Source organism: Rhamphochromis sp. 'chilingali' (genome assembly GCF_963969265.1).
Source record: "Rhamphochromis sp. 'chilingali' genome assembly, chromosome: 5".
Classification (NCBI taxonomy): Eukaryota; Metazoa; Chordata; class Actinopteri; order Cichliformes; family Cichlidae; genus Rhamphochromis; species Rhamphochromis sp. 'chilingali'.
The window spans coordinates 35486845-35507009 of record NC_137932.1 but is presented as its reverse complement, the minus strand read 5'-3'; the positions used below and the strand labels follow the sequence as shown (position 1 = coordinate 35507009).

General features: G+C 40.3%; 3 protein-coding genes across 6 annotated transcripts in view; 1 reads left to right on the top strand and 2 right to left on the bottom strand.

Moving 5' to 3' along the window:
- The window catches only part of LOC308397554 (ankyrin repeat domain-containing protein 9), a 37207-nt gene extending 37179 nt beyond the window's left edge, over positions 1 to 28 (bottom strand). For all 3 annotated transcript variants that reach the window (XR_013971805.1, XR_013971806.1, XR_013971807.1), the window contains exon 1: positions 1 to 28. This exon is cut by the window's left edge and continues 20 nt beyond it. The gene's annotated coding sequence lies outside the window, so the exon portion shown is untranslated.
- Positions 29 to 1143: 1115 nt separating this feature from the next.
- The window catches only part of ankrd6b (ankyrin repeat domain 6b), a 99744-nt gene continuing 80722 nt past the window's right edge, over positions 1144 to 20165 (top strand). The window contains exon 1 of one of the 2 annotated variants that reach the window (XM_080883269.1): positions 1144 to 1306. The gene's annotated coding sequence lies outside the window, so the exon portion shown is untranslated. The remainder of the gene's footprint in view (positions 1307 to 20165) is intronic. The other variant, XM_080883270.1, reaches the window with a different exon arrangement.
- On the bottom strand, positions 3755 to 18873 carry LOC308397598 (uncharacterized protein; the record flags this gene model as incomplete). The annotated part of the gene is made up of 4 exons (XM_080883571.1): positions 18028 to 18873; positions 17055 to 17913; positions 9830 to 10099; positions 3755 to 4370 (listed from the first exon to the last, which is right to left on the bottom strand). Exons 1-4 carry the CDS (start codon positions 18677 to 18679, stop codon positions 3755 to 3757), a joined length of 2397 nt encoding a protein of 798 aa, XP_080739697.1. The 5' UTR covers positions 18680 to 18873.

Here is a 20165-nt window from a genome sequence, read left to right as displayed (position 1 = left end):
TAAAACCGAGTCTTCCCCTATAATTGAGCCCCTTTGGTATTTGGACCAAACCAAATCATGAAATAAAGAGGGGGAGGCGGGGTCAAAGGCTGACTGTATTTTATTCTGTTGCAAAAAAAAAAAAAAAAAAAAAAATCCAACTAATGCTAGGAAACAAGCACGTTTACAATTATGGTCATAATTAATTAATAATTGTCTTAAACAACAATAAATAAATAAATAAATAAGAGTGTTCAACTGCTTTCTAGGGACTCTGTCAGTAATGGGCCCAAAGAATCACTTGTCTCCCCCTTATGCCAACCCTGCCTCTTTTGGCTCACCTGTGGGTATGGTTTTGATGTCGAATCTGTAGCTTGCATTCTTCCTCTTGGAAGAAGCACACTGAGATGTTAGCTCTCCCTGCCCCTATTGGCTGCCCCTCTTTCCAAGCTTTCAGTTGTCTCTCCAGTCTTTACCACTGTGTCCTTGGTTGGCACCCCAGTCTATTAGTGCATATCACCTGCTAAGCCAGGAGTACTACTGCTGGGATATTTCTAATTATAATTCGAGCTATTTGTATTTATTAGACCTATTTGTTATATTTTGTAACTTTGTAGTATATTGTGTTATTTAATTTAATGTATCTAATTACTGTTCTTGTCTTGGAGCAACTGTGACCATATAATTTCCCTGGAATTAATAAAGGATTATCATGATGATTTTGATACGTCAAAGATGGATCTTAAGACATATCCTTGATTGCTGGTAAATTACGATTTAAGCGTACTGCTGTCAATGTCATAGTTTTAGAATAATTATGAACTTCAATTAAACAAGTTTAAATATTCAATAACTACAATATTTACAAGAATACTGTAAAACAAATTAATTGAATTAATATGTGCTATATTATCACTCTGGTGTTTTCCTCTTCAGACACAGGCGATAGAATGGAAGATAACAATGAAATGGTTGAATCCTGAAATCAGTTAAAGTTAAACAGTTTCTCGATTCTGCCTGTAAAGCCAACGCGTGTTTCAACTGTCTAATTATTGGTACTCCCGTTGGAGAAACTCGGGTCAAAAATATGAGATAATGTCGGAAAGAAAACTGATTCTATCAGAGGAATCAAAGTGTGCGGTTTAGCAGCACTCATGGTCTGTGTGTGAACTGCAGACAGAGAGGGAGGGGGTTGCAAAAGCGGTGCGCAGTTACGGTAGTAGCTAAAGACTGTTTTCACTCAATTTCCCAGTCCACAAGATTGTGAAACTAGCAAACAGTGAAACTCAATCTAAATCCAAGTTCCGTGTGGACGTTTCTCTCCGAGGTGAGTTTCTTCGTTTACTCTCTTTACTTTGGGTGGTTTTATCTGAATGCCTGGCTTGTAAACACGGTGTATACACTCCGTACATTGGATGAATCTTCCGTGTGGACTAACTTGAATTACGGCAGCAGCAGGGACGTAATTCTGTTTACTTCGAAAAAATAACTGCTAGTATGTTAATTATTTTAGCTAGTCCTATCGCCCTCAATTACTTTCATCATGTTAACTTACTGAATATTTTCATGGATAGACAGCTGAGTTCAACATTCTGTGTTCTTTATTTTTTGTATCCTTTCAACTTCTCGGCTGGAAAAGACGGATAGCTGCTCTATTTAGGTCGAACTACAACAACTGTAACAACAAAGTTTATAGTGGCTTTGTTTTACTTAAAAATATCAGGATATGTCGTTTACGTTGGGCCTCTCTGGTATAAATTATTCTGAAAAGTAGTGTTTGTCAGATAGGTTTGTTTTTTGTCAAATTTTACATTTATAGCTTGAAATACCCTGGTACATGTAAGAAAGCTGTTGTAACTTATGCTGTTTATTGTTCAACAAGATCAAGATATTCCCTCGGTGTGCACAATTATAGTGTTTACAAAATAAGTTTGATGTGAATGTAAAGGGTATATGAAAATAGAATAACTGCAGTAGTTAAATATTATTCAGGATCCACATTGCAACGTTCCCATGCTGGTGCAAGTTCAGCTACACCCGATGAGTAAAAGAACTACTTTGAAATAAATTAGGCTAAGATAAGCAAGGAGGGTATTTAATATGGGATATGAGCTAATTAGGAAACGCTTATCAGTGATATTTTAAAATGATAGCTTAGTACAATTTAGTAAGCTGGATCCAGAAGACAGAAAAAATAAATCTTGTGAACTAGCTTTGATGAATTACAATGTGATTTGTCATAAAGCTTCATTGTTTATTAATGCTATTTTCCCATCTAGACTCCACCAGGGCTGCCGTTTGTCTTGTAAAACTGATTTCCCCCCCTCTTTGTCAGTAATTTCATTCATGTTAACATGTGTAAACTGACTTAAATTTTGGGAAAAGGATTAGAATATGATGGTAACTGAAATTCTACTTTGTGCTATATATATGTATGTAGATTAGATGGTAGATGGACTGATTTTTATATAGCGCTTTTCTACTTCCTATATACAACATGCCACATTACCCATTCACACAAGCACTGTCTTCTATGCTTTTAAGTGCTTACTGACTACCATTCACGCACTTTCATACTCCAATGGATGCATCGGAGAGCAACGTGGGGTTACTATCTTGCCCAAGGGTAATTGGCATATTTGGGATAAGCCAGAGTATTTTCTGAGAAACTGTTAATGGATTTAAAAATGACATTTACCTGTTCAAAACTAATTATTCAAGTTAAACATAGGCAAATCAGAAGTGGCATTAGGGCTGTTCGATATAACGATATATATCGGATGACGATATAAAAACGTCTATCGTTTCATTTTACGCTATCGTTTGTTTCGTGGTGTCGCAAAATAACCTGTTTACGGCAATATTTTTTCATCGTTCTGATGGTCACTGCACTGGCTATATTAATTTCTTAAAGTTCTCTCTTTCTCTTATATTTAATGTAACCACAATACAGACGGACAAAATAAACTGAATCACGTGAAAGAGCAGATTATTTACGGATGAGAAGTAAAAAAGAGCCGCCAGGTGCTAAAAAATAAACCTTAGACTCAAATGTTAGAACAGGGTTTTCCCCGCAGCACGCCGTGTAATGAATACTCACAAAGAAAACGGCGGCCGTTACAACTTATGTCTAGAAATGTATAGTTTCATGCATCTGTTAAAACACTCGACTTCAGCTACATGACGCGCAGCTGGAAACAATTTCCGCAAGTCGAGCTGCCCGAGATTCACAGAATTTACAGAAAATGTTACATTTTTGTGATTTATATCGTTATCGGACGATAGAATTCTTATATCGGAATATGAGATTTTGGTCATATCGCACAGCCCTAAGTGGCATTGCATTGCGTTAGAAAAAAATAAATACCCCAGTACTGCTGTAAAGTAGTCCTATTTACTATTTACCTTGGCAGATAAGATAAGATAAACCTTTTAGTCCCACAAGTGGGAAATTTGTGGTCACAAGTTAAGTGCAGTAAAGATTAAGAAATAAAACAATTGAATAGAATAAGATAAAAAAAAGAACATACTATACAAAATAGAACAAAATACTATATAAATTAAAAAAAAATACTGTACAAAATAGAATAAAATACTTTGTTATATTGGGAAGATTGCACTTGGTACTATTGCACATAGGAAGACAGAGCGAAAAGTTACCTGTGTGTATGGGATATGTGTGTCTGCACGTGCGTGGTCACCCACAGAGACCATGTTGTAGATTTACTGTTAAGGTTAGTGTTATGGCAGGCAGGATGTTACCCAAATGCAGGACTCAACACACACGGGGATAACTCAAAGAGGCAGCTTTATTTGACAAGGCATGGAGACATGAGGGAAAAACAGAGTCCACAACATTGAAAAAACAGTTCTGGGGATCGCCTGCGACGAGACAGTTCAGGAGGCCGACTGCGTTGAAGGCGGCAGCTCCAAAGCAGGTCCGGAGGCCGACTGTGTGGGAAGCAGCGGTGGTGCAGAAGGGACCCTCCAGGACCCCAACAGGGAAGAAAATGGGAGTGGAAATCTTCAGGTGACCTGGAAGGGGGCTGGTGTTGGTGTGGTTAGGTGGTTGGATGTGGACATGCAGGCAGTGCAGGATGTAGATGGGCAGGCGTGTTGACCTCTGGCAGAGATAGAGCTGAACCTGGTGGCGGAGCAGAAGCCGAAGGCAGCTGAGCAGGTGGCAGTGTGGCAGCCGCAGGCAGTTGAGCGGACTCTCCAGAGCCCCCAGCAGAAACAGGCGGGGGTGTGGAAGCCACAGATGGCTGGATTGACTCTCCAGAGCCCCCAGTAGAGACAGGTACAGAACCAGACAGTGTGGAAACCTCTGGCCAAGCAGAACCAGGACCAGACGGTGTGGAAACATCTGGCTGAGGTGGAGCTGGCTGGAGCTGCATAGGGCATGCAGCCGTCTCAGAATGCAGCAAGGTGCAAGTGAGGCCCGAGGATCGCCTCAAAGGCATTAAGTCCAACAGATATTGTCCTTACGTCCAAGACATGGGAACCTCACCTCACCGGGCTCTGAATCCCTGAAAAGGTACCTCTTTCGGGCTGAGTCCGCTGGGTCCATGTCTTGGTTGCGTCGTTCTGTCAAGGTTAGTGCTGTGGTAGGCAGGATGTGGACCCAAAGGCAGGACTCAACACACACAGGAATAACTCAAAGAGGCAGCAATATAAAACACAAAACATAACCTAAGCCGTGAGTTAACTAGAACCACTCAGGGAAACGAGGAAAACAGGGAGAGACACACAGCAACATGATGGTAACAAGGGCAGAGGAAAACACAGGGCTTAAATACACAAGGGAGTAACGAGGGAATGAGACAAAGGAGAAGAGCACAGCTGGAAGTGGTCCCACATAACGAACGGGGAGGAAGCAAAACTGAAAACACTGAAAAAACTGAAATAGGACCCAAGACTGTAAAAGTAAAACAAGAAACAAGAGACATTCACAAAGACACGGACTAGACACTAAGACATGAAACCTAGAGCATGGGAAGGCGTAGAAACAGAAACCTAAAGACTATGTTATGGTCCTGTGTCTGTGTCTCAGTGTTTTGCGTATTATTATTGTAATTTGTTATTTCTAGTGTTTAACCCTCTCAGGCTCAAATTAAACTTTTTGTTGGTAATGCACAACCAAGTCCTGCAGTGGTATTTCTGAGTAAAAAAAAACTTATAAAATATGTATGTGGGGTAATCAGGTTGTTAGTTTTTAACTGTTGCAAATCGGCAACGCCTGCCTTGAGAGGGTTAATATAGATTTGGTTCAGTGCCTCTGAGTTTTGTCTATGGATTTCCTATTTTACTTTGAAGGTCTGTGTCTTATGTTGATGTTTCTAGTTTTGCGTCTACCTGGTCCCGTCAGTTAATTTGCATTAGCTGTGTTCCCCTTTTGGTCCTTGTTCCCCGTGTGTTTGCCTCTGTATTTATAGTGTGTTTCCTTCAGCGCTCGTTGTCGTGTCGTACCACCGTTCCTGCCTGTGTGTTCCGTTCATGTGCCATTTTGAGTTTTGCATTTCGCCAGCAATAAACCTGTGGTTGTTTTGAGTTCACTTCTGCCTCCACGAGTCCTGCACTTGGGTCCTTTTTCCTGCCTGCCTACACACAGACCATGGCAAATATGAAACACACAAGGAGAACAGTAAGGAAAACCAAATCTATGAATAATACTAAATCAAAGGATGTTAATTATTCAAAAAACAGATCCAGTACGGTGACATTTACAGTGATTTAGTGTGGCACTTTAATTAATTTGGGGGTACAGGACATTTTGAACAATAGTGAATGATCACATCTTTTAAACTTCATATCCCAAGTTTGCATTGCAGCATTTCTATTTTAAATATTCTCCAAACCCAAGTTAGCTAAAAGATCGTCTGTAAAAGTTTTGGCCAGTTTTGTGTTATAGAGCAACTTTTTCAACAGTCTGTCGGATTTGTTGCAATGTTAGTGATGGAGAAGACTTCTTTGCTTGTACCGAGTTAGTTTGATTGAGAGAGATGAGTCTGCAGCTCAATCGGAAACTATTCTGATGATGAATGAATTTACTGCAGTCTTTTGCTTAGTCTTACTTAAACCTTTATTGTCAGCTTCAAGAATGAATTCTTTGGCATGGGTCATTGCTCTGTCTCATATTACATCTGCTGTTTTAAAGTTCTCAGTGAATACTATTAAGGGAATTGGGCCAATATGCATGAATGGTTTCATCTTTCATTCCTGCCTGTGGCTATCTAGCTGTACAATTCCTCCATCTAAAGCACAAGTACGCACTGCAATAGTTGCAGAGCCTTAATATCTGCATATCGTCTACAGAGAAAATAACAAAGTCAATATGATAGATTTTTATAATTGTAATTATATATTATTTGTATTCATTAATACTATTTTGTAATATTTTGTTACTTTATTATTTATAGAATTATTTAATTTAATTTAGTTTAGTTAGTTACTGTTCTTAATGTCTTGAAGCAACTTTGACCACATCATTTTCTCTGATAATAAAGTATTCGGATTCTGATTGTGATATAGGGCGCTTTGGAAAATAGGGCACAGGGTTAGAATACAGGAAGATTAAAGCTTGTGTATTGGATCAGAGGTGTAAGTGTGGGAGGGAAGGGGGTTGCTGAGGGTGGAGATATGTTGTTGCTCTGTGCCACAGCCAACATGCCACTTTTCCAGCTGGATTGGAGTCAAACAGAGAAGGAGATCATCAGGATCCTGTCTATCTGTTTATGCATATTAAATTATATTTCCAGTTTACTAGAGAGGTGGTCATACAGACACTTTTTTAAATGAATTTGAATTAGGTGGACTTGTGTTGAAAGTTTGGTGGGAGAAAAAGCATAATCATGTAATAAATCATTGTCCTTTAGGAGGGTCATTGACACGCGATTAATCCAACCCGATATCACAGCACAGGGTGTAATAGGCATTCTGGTCCACCATGTCCATTTCATGCTTTATCTCTCCAAAGTGTGAAATGGACACACATGCAGAAGTTGCAGTATTAGCAAGGGGAGATAATATATTTAAAGCCAAGACATTGCAAGAAAGGTATGAAGTACATTCCAGGGCCCTTAATCAATAAACAATTAAGCTAGGTGGCTAATATGTATATGCATGTGAATGTGTTAGTAACGTCTGCTTATTTTCACGTTGGCTTCTGCATGTGTGTCCATTTCAAGCTTTCTCTCTTCTCTTACACATTTTGCTGTTTTACTGGACTAATTAACGATGTGTGTCATCACATTAGTCAAGCTGTAAAAAATAGATTGGGTAATTACCACCAGAGTATTCCATCAGTGAAAACATCATATCATCAGGCCTATTGAGGTCACCTGATGCAAAAAAGGAGTGGCGATTGAGGCACCTGGGAAACAAACTCAAGACTACATTGTAGCATTGCATTGTAGGTGGCTAACAGTTGATGTCATAACTCACTCCCCCTGTTCAATTATGGTTATTTATATTGGACATAGATGGCCTCTTTTACGCTTCTCTGTCCAAAATGTGAATTTTGGCAGCCTTTTGTCCTGTTGAGGTTGCAGCACTGCACAGGCATTAAATGATCTTCTCTCATTAGAGCATGATCTTTTAACCAAATTTATTTCTACGCACTATGGGACAGTGTTTGATATTCTCTGTTGTGATGTTTGGATTCTTACAGTCTTACACTAAGGTCAGGCTCTGCACGGTGCATGCACTGTATATAAAAAAAAGCGTGAATACAAAATAAAAGGATATAAATAGGATAAATAATATAACAAAGAAATCAAATGTAAGAATTGTGTTTCAAAGTCAAAGTCAGAGTAAACTTTATTGTCATATCCGCTATATACAGTACAGTATGTAGGGAGACAAGACGACGAGGCTCCAGTTACATTCTGTGCAAAAGACAAACAAGAAATATAAGAAGAGTAAGAAATAAATATACACTTTAAGACTAAGGTAAAAGGATCAATAACAATTTAAATTTACAATTTACAGTTTGAATGGTTTAAAGAGACCTTGAAGTGATTTAAAGTGACCAGTGTGGCAGCTTGTAAACATGAGCAGAATTCCTGAGAGTAAGGATTGTCCATAGAGCAGCATCTGCATTACAAAGGCAGTGGTATGTGGAGTGCAATAGAGGCAGTTAACGGTTTGTGTGGGTGTGTGTGGTGGGGGGGGGGAGTGGGAGAGCTGGTAGTGAGTTCAAGAGCTTGATGGCTTGTGGGAAAATGCTATCTTGAAATCTGAAGGATTGGGTCCCGATGCTGCGACAGCGTCTGTCAAATGGAAGGAGAGAAAAGAGTCCATGTGAGGGGTGTGAGGGGTCAAGAATTAGGGCTGGGCCATATTATACCGTTCACGGTAATACCGGTATAATGTTAGGCTACAATAGGAAAATGAAATATCGCGATAGAATATGAGTAAAACGCGCATGCGCAGTGCCTTTGTTTTCATACGCACATGGCCGATTGTTGAGTGAAACAGATGAACCAGAATTGGTTTGTAAAAATGGTGCAACTTCAGTGATGTGGAACTGGTTTGGTGTTTGTCCGTCAGATACACGACAAAGCACATTTTTTTGCAGAACATGCAAGCGGCCGTCGGACTAAGATGCCCTTAAATCTGGGAGTAATCTGGGTCCTAAACTCCGTATTCTTCAGGTCAAACGAACACTGCAGCATCACTAAGAGTTAAAAACTGTCTAAATTCTTTCATCTTTAATAAAACGATCAGCATTGCTGCTTTACCAGGTGTAACTATGAAGTTTAACTTCCAGGCATCCATGAAAACAAAATGTATTACATTTAACGGAGTTAGAAGCTAGCAGGAAGCTAGCGGAAGTTAGCTCGCTAGTTTCGCTAGTTACCTAAGCATGATATTGCATGTTCTGACTGAGAGATTTCTGAAAAAAATCAAACGTACAGCTCTGCTATCACTTCCAACATAAATGAAGACAGGAAACTAAACAGCAGTGACGTTTGTAGGGTTACTGAAGTTGGGCTAGCTGGTATATAATGATGTGCTACGTGATCGCTAACGACACAGCTATGTTAGCATAACATAAACAGTGAAGCTGGAGGACAAACACTAACACTTTTCCACTTATAAAAGTTAACGTTAAGGTTCCTCATGGTTAGAGACAAATGCAATCGCATGGCAGGATGCTGTAAAAGGACCAATCTTCAGTCAGGAGAACAACTGAGATAATCCATCCACAATACGAGGTTAGTCATTAATATACTGCAACAACATGGGAATAGAGCAGCTGCCAGAGAATTCAACATTAATGAATTAATGGTACAGAAGTGGAGGAAGCAAGAAGAATGAGTTTAATAAAGTTTGATTTATCTGACTGCTTTGTTTCGCTTAATGTGCCTTATAATCCTGTGCACCTTATGGTCCGAAAAATACGTACTGCACACTGCAGTTTAATGTTGCAAAGCACCTCTTTTTAACTTCAGTGGATATTATACATGGTTATGCTCAGGATATGTCAGCCCATTTCTACTGGAAATGCCTTTTGGTTAAACTTTCAGCAAGGAATTTGCATTTGCACTGTTACATTTTTATAAAGCTTTAATGTACATAAAAACCAGCTTCTTGTTTAAGTGAAAATAAATGATAGGTTGTCTTTTTGCGCTAGTAATGTTGTGGAGTTGTATTTTGTCTCGCATCAATTATATCGTCAGTTATATCGTTATCGCAAATTTTCAAATATATATCGTGATAAATATTTTTGGCCATATCGCCCTGCTCTATCAAGAATGATGCAGGAGGCCTCACTGATGCAGCTCTTGTGGAAGATGTCCTGTAGCAGAGGGAGAGATGTTCCAATGATCTTGGCAGCTGCTTTAACAATCCGTTGGAGCTGGCCGAGATCGCCGACTTTGCATTTGCCGAACGACACGGAGTTGCAGCTGTCAGAACACTCTCTATGGTGTCCCTGTAGAGCATGGTGAGGATGAGAGGAAGAAGGTTGGCCTGCTTCAGGTGTCTCAGGAAGTGGAGGTGCTGCTGGGCCTTTTTGGTGATGGAGGTGGTGTTGGTGGTCCAGGTGAGGTCTTCTGAGATGTGAACTCCCAGGAACTTGATGCTGTTAACAGTCTCTACTGTGGAACCGTGGATGCTGAGTGGTGTGTGGGTGGAGCGAGTCGACAATCATCTCCCTGGTTTTGTTCACATTCAGTGACAGGTTCTCGCTGCACCAGAACGCCAGCTGCTAAACCTTTGCACGTCGACTCGTTGTTGCTGCTCACGAGTCCAACCACGGTTGTGTCGTCAGCGAACTTGATGATGTGGTTAGAACTGTGTAGGGCGGTGCAGTCGGTTTAACATAAATAACTGACATCTCATTGTCTCATTCCAACTTACCGATTTCAAGCAGTTATCTTTTTTCTTTTCTGTTGAAACAGGCTTTCTGTTGAGTGTTTTTTTTATTGATTAATAATTTTATCTTAAAGCTACTTGTTAATCTTACTGTGTTTTATTTAATCTTTTGTATTTTTCTATTTTGGTACCTAGCATTCTTGTTTTTTTTTATCTTTTGTGTATGGCACTTTGTGACTGCCTGTCTATGAAAAGTGCCTAATAAATAAACTTTACTTATCTACTTAGTTATCCATTTGCTGAATCATATCTATCTCTTGCTAACAACTTTTTTACGTGTTTTCAGACATACAAAATACTACCGTGTCTTCACTCGAGCTCAACTTTTGACCAACTCTGCAGTGATGCATTTTGTTTACATGCCAGTTTAGGGTATTATTTTAACAATCTCAGAGATAACCTTCTTGGCACTGTGTCCTATTGTTACACAACAGCTTTGATGACATGTTCTCATGTACAATCTTGAATACCGAAAGATGAATGTCCTTTAGACACCACACATTATTGCTATAACTATGGAAGCAAATACCCGATGTTCCATTGGGAGCTTTGTGTTTTCATATAGCCACATTTAAAGTATTTCCACGGCACAAAGTAGAATACAGCCAAGAGAAAAAAAGGAAACACCTTCTTTTAGACATAAACTTGTATCTGTTTATCATACACTCGGGTTTTATGCATATGTGCACATTCTTACAACTGGTCAGTTTATTGTGCTCTTCTGTTTTCTTAGGTAATATAGTATATAATATCCATCCATCCATTCGCTTCCGCTTATCCTTTTCAGGGTCGCGGGGGGTGCTGGAGCCTATCCCAGCTGTCATAGGGCGAGAGTATATAATATTGTATGCTATTTTCATTCTCATGCTTATGTTTTTATCTGCACTATTTATTTAAATAAATACTGTTACATCTGGCCTAACATTAACGATAGAAGGTTCTTATGCATGACTGCCCTCAGGATTAGCCAGCAGTGCATTAGGCCCTCGTTTCTGCATGAAAAAGCACAAATTTTCGGCAGCGACTAAGCTGATTATAATGCTTTATAATGCTTTCTCTTCGCGACTACATGTGGATGATACTTTTCAGATTGAAACAGACACTTGACAGCACATAGTTTCTGGTATTTTCCTCCAGGACATACTTGTTAAGGTTTATGTTTCTTCGTAACTCTTGAAAAAAGCATCTTTTTAAAAACTTAAACTATTTTTAACCCAAGCTGACTCATCTTTGCTTGACATTCTGGCACAAGCAAGCAAACAAGTAAACTCCTGTAACGTTAAAACAAGCAAATAAACAAGGGAAGCGCACAAAACAAACAAACCTTTGATAATTTGTCTTTAAGGAAAAACAAAACCTGAAGGACCTCTTCATTTTAGTAAGGGACGGGGTTACTGGACCGCCAACCTGGAGCCAGGCCTAGGGGAGGTCCTCAGGAGCAGGGCTGGTATATATGGAAATAAATCTTGAAAATGATTTGAGAAAAAAAAATTCAAATCAGTCGATATTGATACATATCACAATATAAATTAAATTGTTATTTATGCCATGTTTAAAGGTTAATTTTGATTTTAAATAATATTTATTTTCTGTCATATGTTGAACATGATAAATGTGCTGTAGTACATTGTGTTACCATGTTTTCAATATAAACAAAAGTGACTTTTGGTGACTTTTGGACCCTCGGCTGTCTGTTAAGGTGTAAAGTTTGGCAACGCTGTTGCTTGAGTATTTGTTAACATTTTCTTTTCTCATTTTGTGTTTTATCTCACTCACACACCTAAAATCATGGTGTGTAAGGCTTCAGTAGCTTAACCATTAGTAATGTGCTTCTGCTGGTCAATCCTCCTACACTGTGTACATCACCCTAGCCTGATATGGCTGTAGAGGGTCTGGGCTCCACCACTCTGGACCTGCCCTCTTTGACAGGTGGTGTACAGGGGTGCAAACTCAGCTCAGTGAATTCAAGCATAGTACCATTATAGGATGCCACTTTTGCATCTTGCCAGTCCAGTTGTGAAATTTCCTTGCCACTAAATATTCCCCAGTCATTTGTTGCTGCTCACAAAGGAGGATCAGCGTATGCTGAGGCACATAGTGTGTGCACAGTAGGGCTGGGCCATATTATACCGTTCACGGTAATACCGGTATAATGTTAGGCAACGATAGGAAAATGAAATATCGCGATAGAATATGAGTAAAACACGCATGCGCAGTGCCTTTGTTTTCATACGCACATGGCCGATTGTTGAGTGAAACAGATGAACCAGAATTGGTTTGTAAAAATGGTGCAACTTCAGCGATGTGGAACTGGTTTGGTGTTTGTCCGTCAGATACAGACAAAGCACTTTTTTTTTTTGCAGAACATGCAAGCGGCCGTCGTTATTGTCGTATTTGTCGGACTAAGATGCTCTTAAATCTGGGAATAATCTGGGTCCTAAACACCCCTCTTCAGGTCAAACGAACACTGCAGCATTACTGAGAGTTAAAAACTGTCTAAATTCTTTCATCTTTAATAAAACGATCAGTATTGCTGCTTTACCAGGTGTAACTATGAAGTTTAACATCCAGGCATCCATGAAAACAGAATGTATTACATTTAACGGAGTCAGAAGTTAGCAGGAAGCTAGCGGAAGTTAGCTCGCTAGTTTCGCTAGTTACCTAAGCATGATATTGCATGTTCTGACTGAGAGATTTCTGAAAAAAAATCAAACGTACAGCTCTGCTATCACGTCCAACATAAATGAAGACAGGAAACTAAACAGCAGTGACGTTTGTAGGGTTACTGAAGTTGGGCTAGGTGGTATATAATGATGTGCTACGTGATCGCTAGCGACACAGCTATGTTAGCACAACATAAACAGTGAAGCTGGAGGACGAACACTAACACTTTTCCACTTATAAAAGTTAACGTGAAGGTTCCTCATGGTTAGAGACAAATGCAATCGCATGGCAGGATGCTGTAAATGGACCAAACTTCAGTCAGGAGAACAACTGAGATAATTCATCCACAATACAAGGTTAGTCATTAATATACTGCAACAACATGGGAATAGAGCAGCTGCCAGAGAATTCAACATTAATGAATCAATGGTACAGAAGTGGAGGAAGCAAGAAGAATGAGTTTAATAAAGTTTGATTTATCTGACTGCTTTGTTTCGCTTAATGTGCCTTATAATCCCGTGCACCTTATGGTCCGAAAAATACGTACTGCACACTGCAGTTTAATGTTGCAAAGCACCTCTTTTTAACTTCAGTATATATTATACATGGTTATGCTCAGGATATGTCAGCCCATTTCTACTGGAAATGCCTTTTGGTTAAACTTTCAGCAAGGAATTTGCATTTGCACTGTTAAATTTTTATAAAGCTTTAATGTAAGGCAAGGCAAGGCAAGGCAAGTTTATTTGTATAGCACAATTCAACAACAAGGTGATTCAAAGTGCTTTACAGAGACATTAGAAACAAGAACAAATAAAAAGCATGATTTAAAATTGATTAAAACAAGCAAATAAACTAACTAACTAATTAACAAACAAACAAACAACAGTATATAAAATCAAAACAGATAAAATCAGAACAGTAGATAAAATCAGTAGTTAAATGTAAGTTTTGAAATTTAAGCTTAAAGTGTGGATTTGGTGCTTTATTCAAATGCAGCTGAGAACAGGTGAGTCTTCAACCTGGATTTAAATAAACTGAGTGTTTCAGCTGATCTGAGGCTTTCTGGGAGTTTGTTCCAGATATAAGGAGTATAAAAGCTGAATGCAGCTTCTCCGTGTCTGGTTCTGACTCTGGGAACTGATAAAAGACCGGATCCAGATGACCTGAGGGATCTGGATGGTTCATACTGGGTCAGGAGGTCATTGATGTATTTTGGTCCTAAACCATTCAGAGCTTTATAGGCCAGCATCAGAACTTTAAAGTCTATCCTCTGACGGACAGGCAGCCAGTGTAAGGACCTCAGAGCTGGACTGATGTGGTCCACTTTTTTGGTCTTAGTGAGGACTCGAGCAGCAGAGTTCTGAATGAGCTGTAGTTGTCTGACTGATTTTTTAGGTAGACCTGTAAAGATGCTGTTACAGTAATCAAGCCTACTAAAGATGAATGCATGGACTAGTTTTTCCAGGTCCTGTTGAGACATCAGATCTTTTATCCTTGATATATTCTTGAGGTGATAGTAAGCTGACTTTGTTATTGTCTTAATGTGTTTTTCTAAGTTTAGGTCTGCATCCATCACTACACCCAAATTTCTCGCCTGGTTTGTGGTTTTTAGATGTATAGATTGAAGTTCTCTGGTGACCTGTAATCGTTTTTCTTTGGCGCCAAAGACTATTACCTCAGTTTTGTTTTTGTTTAGCTGGAGAAAATTGTGGCACAACCAGTCATTGATTTCCTCAATGCATTTACCAAGAGCCTGTACAGGGCCTCGGTCTCCTGGTGACATTGTGATATATATTTGTGTGTCATCTGCATAGCTGTGATAGTTTATTTTGTTGTTGTTTATAATCTGTGCCAGTGGGAGCATGTAGATGTTAAACAGAAGGGGTCCCAAGATGGAACCTTGGGGAACTCCACATGTGATACTTGTCTGCTCAGATGTGAAGTTACCTATTGATACAAAGTATTTCCTGTTTTCTACGTATGTTTTGAACCAGTTTAGTACAGTTCCTGAAAGACCTGTCCAGTTCTCCAGTCGTTTGAGTAATATGTTGTGGTTAACTGTATCAAATGCTGCACTGAGATCCAGTAAAACTAGGACTGACATTTTTCCACTGTCTGTATTCAGACATATGTCATTAAACACTTTGGTCAGAGCGGTTTCAGTGCTGTGGTTCTGTCTAAAACCTGACTGGAAGGCATCGTAGCAATTATTCTGTTTTAAGAAGTAACTGAGCTGTTGGGAAACTGCTTTTTCAATGATCTTACTTAAAAACGGGAGATTTGAGATCGGCCTGTAGTTGTTCATTTGTGTCTTGTCAAGATTGTCCTTTTTCAGTATAGGTTTGATTACAGCAGTTTTTAGTGATTCTGGAAACACACCTGATAATAAAGAAAAGTTGACGATCTGTAACAGGTCTGACTCTAAAGTCTTTGAGACCTTTTTGAAAAAACTTGTTGGCAGGACATCTAAACAGCAGGAGGAGGAGTTCAGTTGACCTAAGATGTCCTTCAGGTCTTTGCTGTTAATAGGTTGAAACTGTTTCATGGTGTTTAAACAGTTTTTTGGTGGACACAGTACATATCCTGGATCTGCTGTTGATGTACCAATTGCTTGTCTAATTTTTTGGATTTTTTCAGTGAAGAATTTGGCAAAGTCATTGCAGGCCATGGTCGAATGAAGTTCAGCTGCCACTGACACAGGGGGGTTTGTTAGCCTGTCAACTGTAGAAAATAAGACCCGAGCATTATGGCTGTTTTTAGTGATGATGTCAGAGAAGTAGGACCTCCTTGCATTCCTCAGTTGTAAATTATAATTGTGAAGTTTCTCTTTATAAATGTCATAATGAACCTGGAGGTTTGTTTTTCTCCATCTGCGCTCAGCTTTCCTACACTCTCTTTTTTCATTTTTCACCAGTGTGGAGTTTCTCCATGGAGACTTTTTCCTTCCAGAGATAACCTTCACCTTAATGGGAGCAATAGTGTCCATTACATTTAACATGTTAGCATTGAAGCTATTGACGAGCTCATTGACTGACCCTCTGGACAGGTCAGGTGTTAATGGGAAGACCTGGTTAAAAATTGCACTACTGTGTTCAGTTATACACCGTTTTGTGATCACTGTTGTTGATATATTTGTGTGGGCTGAGATTTTACTTTCAAAGAAAACACAGTAATGATCAGACAGGCCCACATCAGACACAGTAACCTTTGAAATGCTCAGGCCTTTGGAGATCAGTAGGTCGAGAGTGTGTCCTCTATTATGTGTGGCCTCTGTTACATGCTGAGTCAGCCCAAAGTTGCCCAGAGTGTTACTCAGGTCTTTAGTCCCTTTGTCCTGAGGGTTGTCCACATGAATGTTAAAATCCCCAGCAATAATTACACAGTCGAAATCAACACAGATCACAGACAGCAGTTCACTGAGGTCATTAAAAAAGTCTGTGCAGTATTTGGGAGGCCTGTAAACATTAAGAAACACAACTTTGGATGGGGCCTTCAGCTGTAAAGCCACATATTCAAAAGACTGAAAACTTCCAGGAGATAGCTGCTTACATTGAAATGATTCATTAAATAAGACAGCAACCCCTCCTCCTCTCCTGCTCGCCCTGACCTCACTGATAAAACTGTAGTTAGGAGGGGTCGTCTCGATGAGAACAGCTCCACTGTTACTTTGGTCCAACCAAGTTTCAGTTAAAAACATAAAATCAAGGCTGTGCTCAGTGATTAAATCATTAATTAAAAATGTTTTCCCAGCTAGAGATCTAATGTTTAATAAAGCCAACTTAAGTGTTTTAGAGGTATTACTTGTCCCCTCGTGTTTGGGAGCAGTCTGTGGCACACAAGGTATGTTTACTATGTTTAAAGATCTTTTAGAGTGCAGCTCTCTGTGTTTTGACCAGGCCACATGTCTCCTGTCACCTAAAAGTACAGAAATTTTAAAACCTTCTAGTAAACAGGGTCCCAGCTTCTCCTGGGAAAAGTCATCACTGCCATAATCCTCACAGCCCGGACCCTTCACACATCACGCATCAGACTGCGGAGACAGGGCATGAAGAGGAACTAAGGGGGGCGAGGCTGGGCAATGTGACTTCGATTGCTCTGTTGAGGGTGGGGCTCGATGGCGAACCTTTGGCTGCTCTGGTGGGGGGTTTATGGGGGACAAAAAGGGATTGGGACGGGGGGTAGATCTGAGCCCAGCATTGACCCGCTCCATCATCTCCTCAGTGAATTTCAGGTGTGGGGAGGAGGGAGAAAGGGAGGGGGAGGAGGGTGATGGCCTGTCAGGGGTTTGGGGGACTGGGGAAGGTCGTGGTCCCTTGTCCTGGTCGTTGGTGTTGTTGAGAGAGTTGGAGGCAAATAGGGACCCCTCTTCTTGCCTTAGATGTCTCTCCTTTCTGAGGCTCTTCCTCAGATGCCATGGATGTCTCTCCTTTCTGAGGCTCTTCCCGGGTGGGGGCAAATGGAGCTCCTCCTCAAGGTTTCTGCTGGGCTTTGTCTGTTCTTGGAGTACTGTTTGTTCCTCTTTATGAGATAACTCCTCGTTTATCTCAGCCTTGGCACCAAGCACAGATGGATGACGTATGGAATAAAACAAGTTGGAGGTGAACAGTTTCACCCCTGACTTGTTAAAATTAAATCCATTTGCTTTGAACAGATGCCTGCGTTCCCAAAAAATATTAAAGTTGTCGATAAAATGCACTGAGTGGTCAGCACATGCTGATATAAGCCATTTATTCAGTGTAAACAACCTGCTGAATCTCTCGTCTCCTCCTCTGACCGGCGGTACAGGTCCACTGATGAATACAGCTGCATTCAGAGAGTTTACAGTATTTAATAATCCAGTAAAGTCCCGTTTCAGAACCTCCGACTGTTGTTTGGACACATCGTTTGACCCTGTATGCAGAACAATGTTTGTCACAGTTGGATATTCATCTGCAATTTGAAGAATTCTCTCCTTCAGGTTGTTGACCATATCGTTAGGAAAGCAGAGGACTTTAGTGTTCTTACCGCACATCCTTTGTACATCCTTTACGGCAGAGTCACCCACAATCAGAGTTTCAGGCCTAGCCTTTAGCTTTCCCTGTGGCCTTTCACTTTTCAACAGATTTTCAGACCTTATTTCGCTGCTTTTAGATGGATGGTTGTCCGATATAGATCCAGGGTCCTTTGATAGTGGAGCAAATCTGTTCTGCAGTTTCACATTCAGTTGTTTTGGAGGTTTGTTGTTAACCTTCCTATTCACGGTTGTCCAGTCCTGTTTCCTCCTGTATACAGGGGTAGAAGAGCTTCTCTGTCTCGTAGGAAGTGAAGGCCAGTCGGTTTCAGAGATTTCAGCTCGCTGTGCCCTGCCTGTGATACGTCCTCCCCCTTCCAGGAGACATGATTTATGTCTTGGTTTTGCACCAAGACAGTCTAAGGGGGGATTATCACTTGAGGATTTATAATAATGCACAGAGTCTACTTTCTTGGTCATGTTATCTGTGCTCCTTAGCTGTGTACTAGCTTGCTCATCGCCATTGTTTTGAATCAAAGGCAAGGTTGTTTCATTTCCACACAGTCCATTTACCTCCACGTTTACTTCTAAGCGATGAATTTTTGTCTCCAGTACTGCAATCTTCTGCAGGAGGCTGTGGTAGTCATCTGTGGAGAGGGAAGGCATCTTGTTGCTAGTTAGCCTAGCGGTTAGCACCTTTCCAGGCTATTGAGGCTGCTCGGTGCCCAGACGCTGTAATCAGGCTTCAGCTGTGTCTAGGCCACAGACACACGGAGCGCTGAGGACAAGGTAACCATAAAATGTTGCTGTTTCTGTTAAGAACACTCTAGTCCTAATGATCTACAAGTGTCCAGAAGTTATCGCAGGTAAAAACCAGCGTACATAAAAACCAGCTTCTTGTTTAAGTGAAAATAAATGGAAGGTTGTCTTTTTGCGCTAGTAATGTTGTGGAGTTGTATTTTGTCTCGCATCAATTATATCGTCAGTTATATCGTTATCGCAAATTTTCAAATATATATCGTGATAAATATTTTTGGCCATATCGCCCTGCTCTAGTGCACAGGTCTTCAACTTTGTCAAGAGATGACTGTTCTCAGAAGAGTTAAAATTGTTAAAGCTACAAAGTGTGGGTCAACAGCATATGAATGGGGTGCCACTCAAATTCATATGCGTATAGGCAGTGTTGGGGAGTAACGGAATACATGTACCATATTTAAATATTGTATTGTATTTAAAATACAAAATATGAGTAACTGTATTCCGTTAGAGTTACCGTTTAAAAAGGTGGTATTTAGAATACAGTTACTTTGTTGAAATAAATGGATTACTCGGCGGTACTTTCCTGTTTCATATTGTGGCGGGTCAGGATTGTTTGGGTTTGTTTGGCATCTCTGTTCTGTTGTTCCAGGTGGCAGCGTTACGGTTGCCATGGTTACAGGGTGACGCTCTCTCTGTGTTTCCTGGGTGAAAGAGCGCCTTTTTGTTGTTGTTGGTGTGGTAAGCTAATAGGCAGAATGCTACAGGCATACCTCTAAAGAATGTAGCCTGATGGGCAGTGTAGTCCGTGCTGCAGGGAGAATGGACTGCCGTACCCGTAATGTGTCTGTGAGCGAGGGAGGGAGAAAAAGGAAAAGTACGAGCTGTCACCGAGCAAAAACGGGAGCTGGAAGCATGTAAATATAATAATAACCACTGCAGCCAAGAAGAGTGCCTGACGAGCCCAGCTGTAAGTAAGCTATTAAGACTCGACTGTACACAGTGTTCGTGTTTTCCTCCGAAACAATAAGTTCCGTTGGAGCAGCCTTTCAACGCCTCTCTCTGTCTCTCGCTAGCAAACTTGACCCAGACAACAAAGTAAAGGTAGTTTTCGGCTACAAGCCCGACACGGAACCCGACGTATTAGCCAGAGGTCCCTTTACTATGGTTCAGAGCCGCGAACCTTCAGTAATAGTAATAAATCACATTCATGTAGTTGTAAACAGCATGATAATATATTAAGTAATCCAAAGTATTCAGAATACGTTACTCCCATTGAGTAACGTAACGGAATACGTTACAGAATACATTTTGGGGCATGTATTCTGTAATCTGTAATGGAATACATTTTAAAAGTAACCTTCCCAACACTGCGTATAGGGATATGACCAAAATC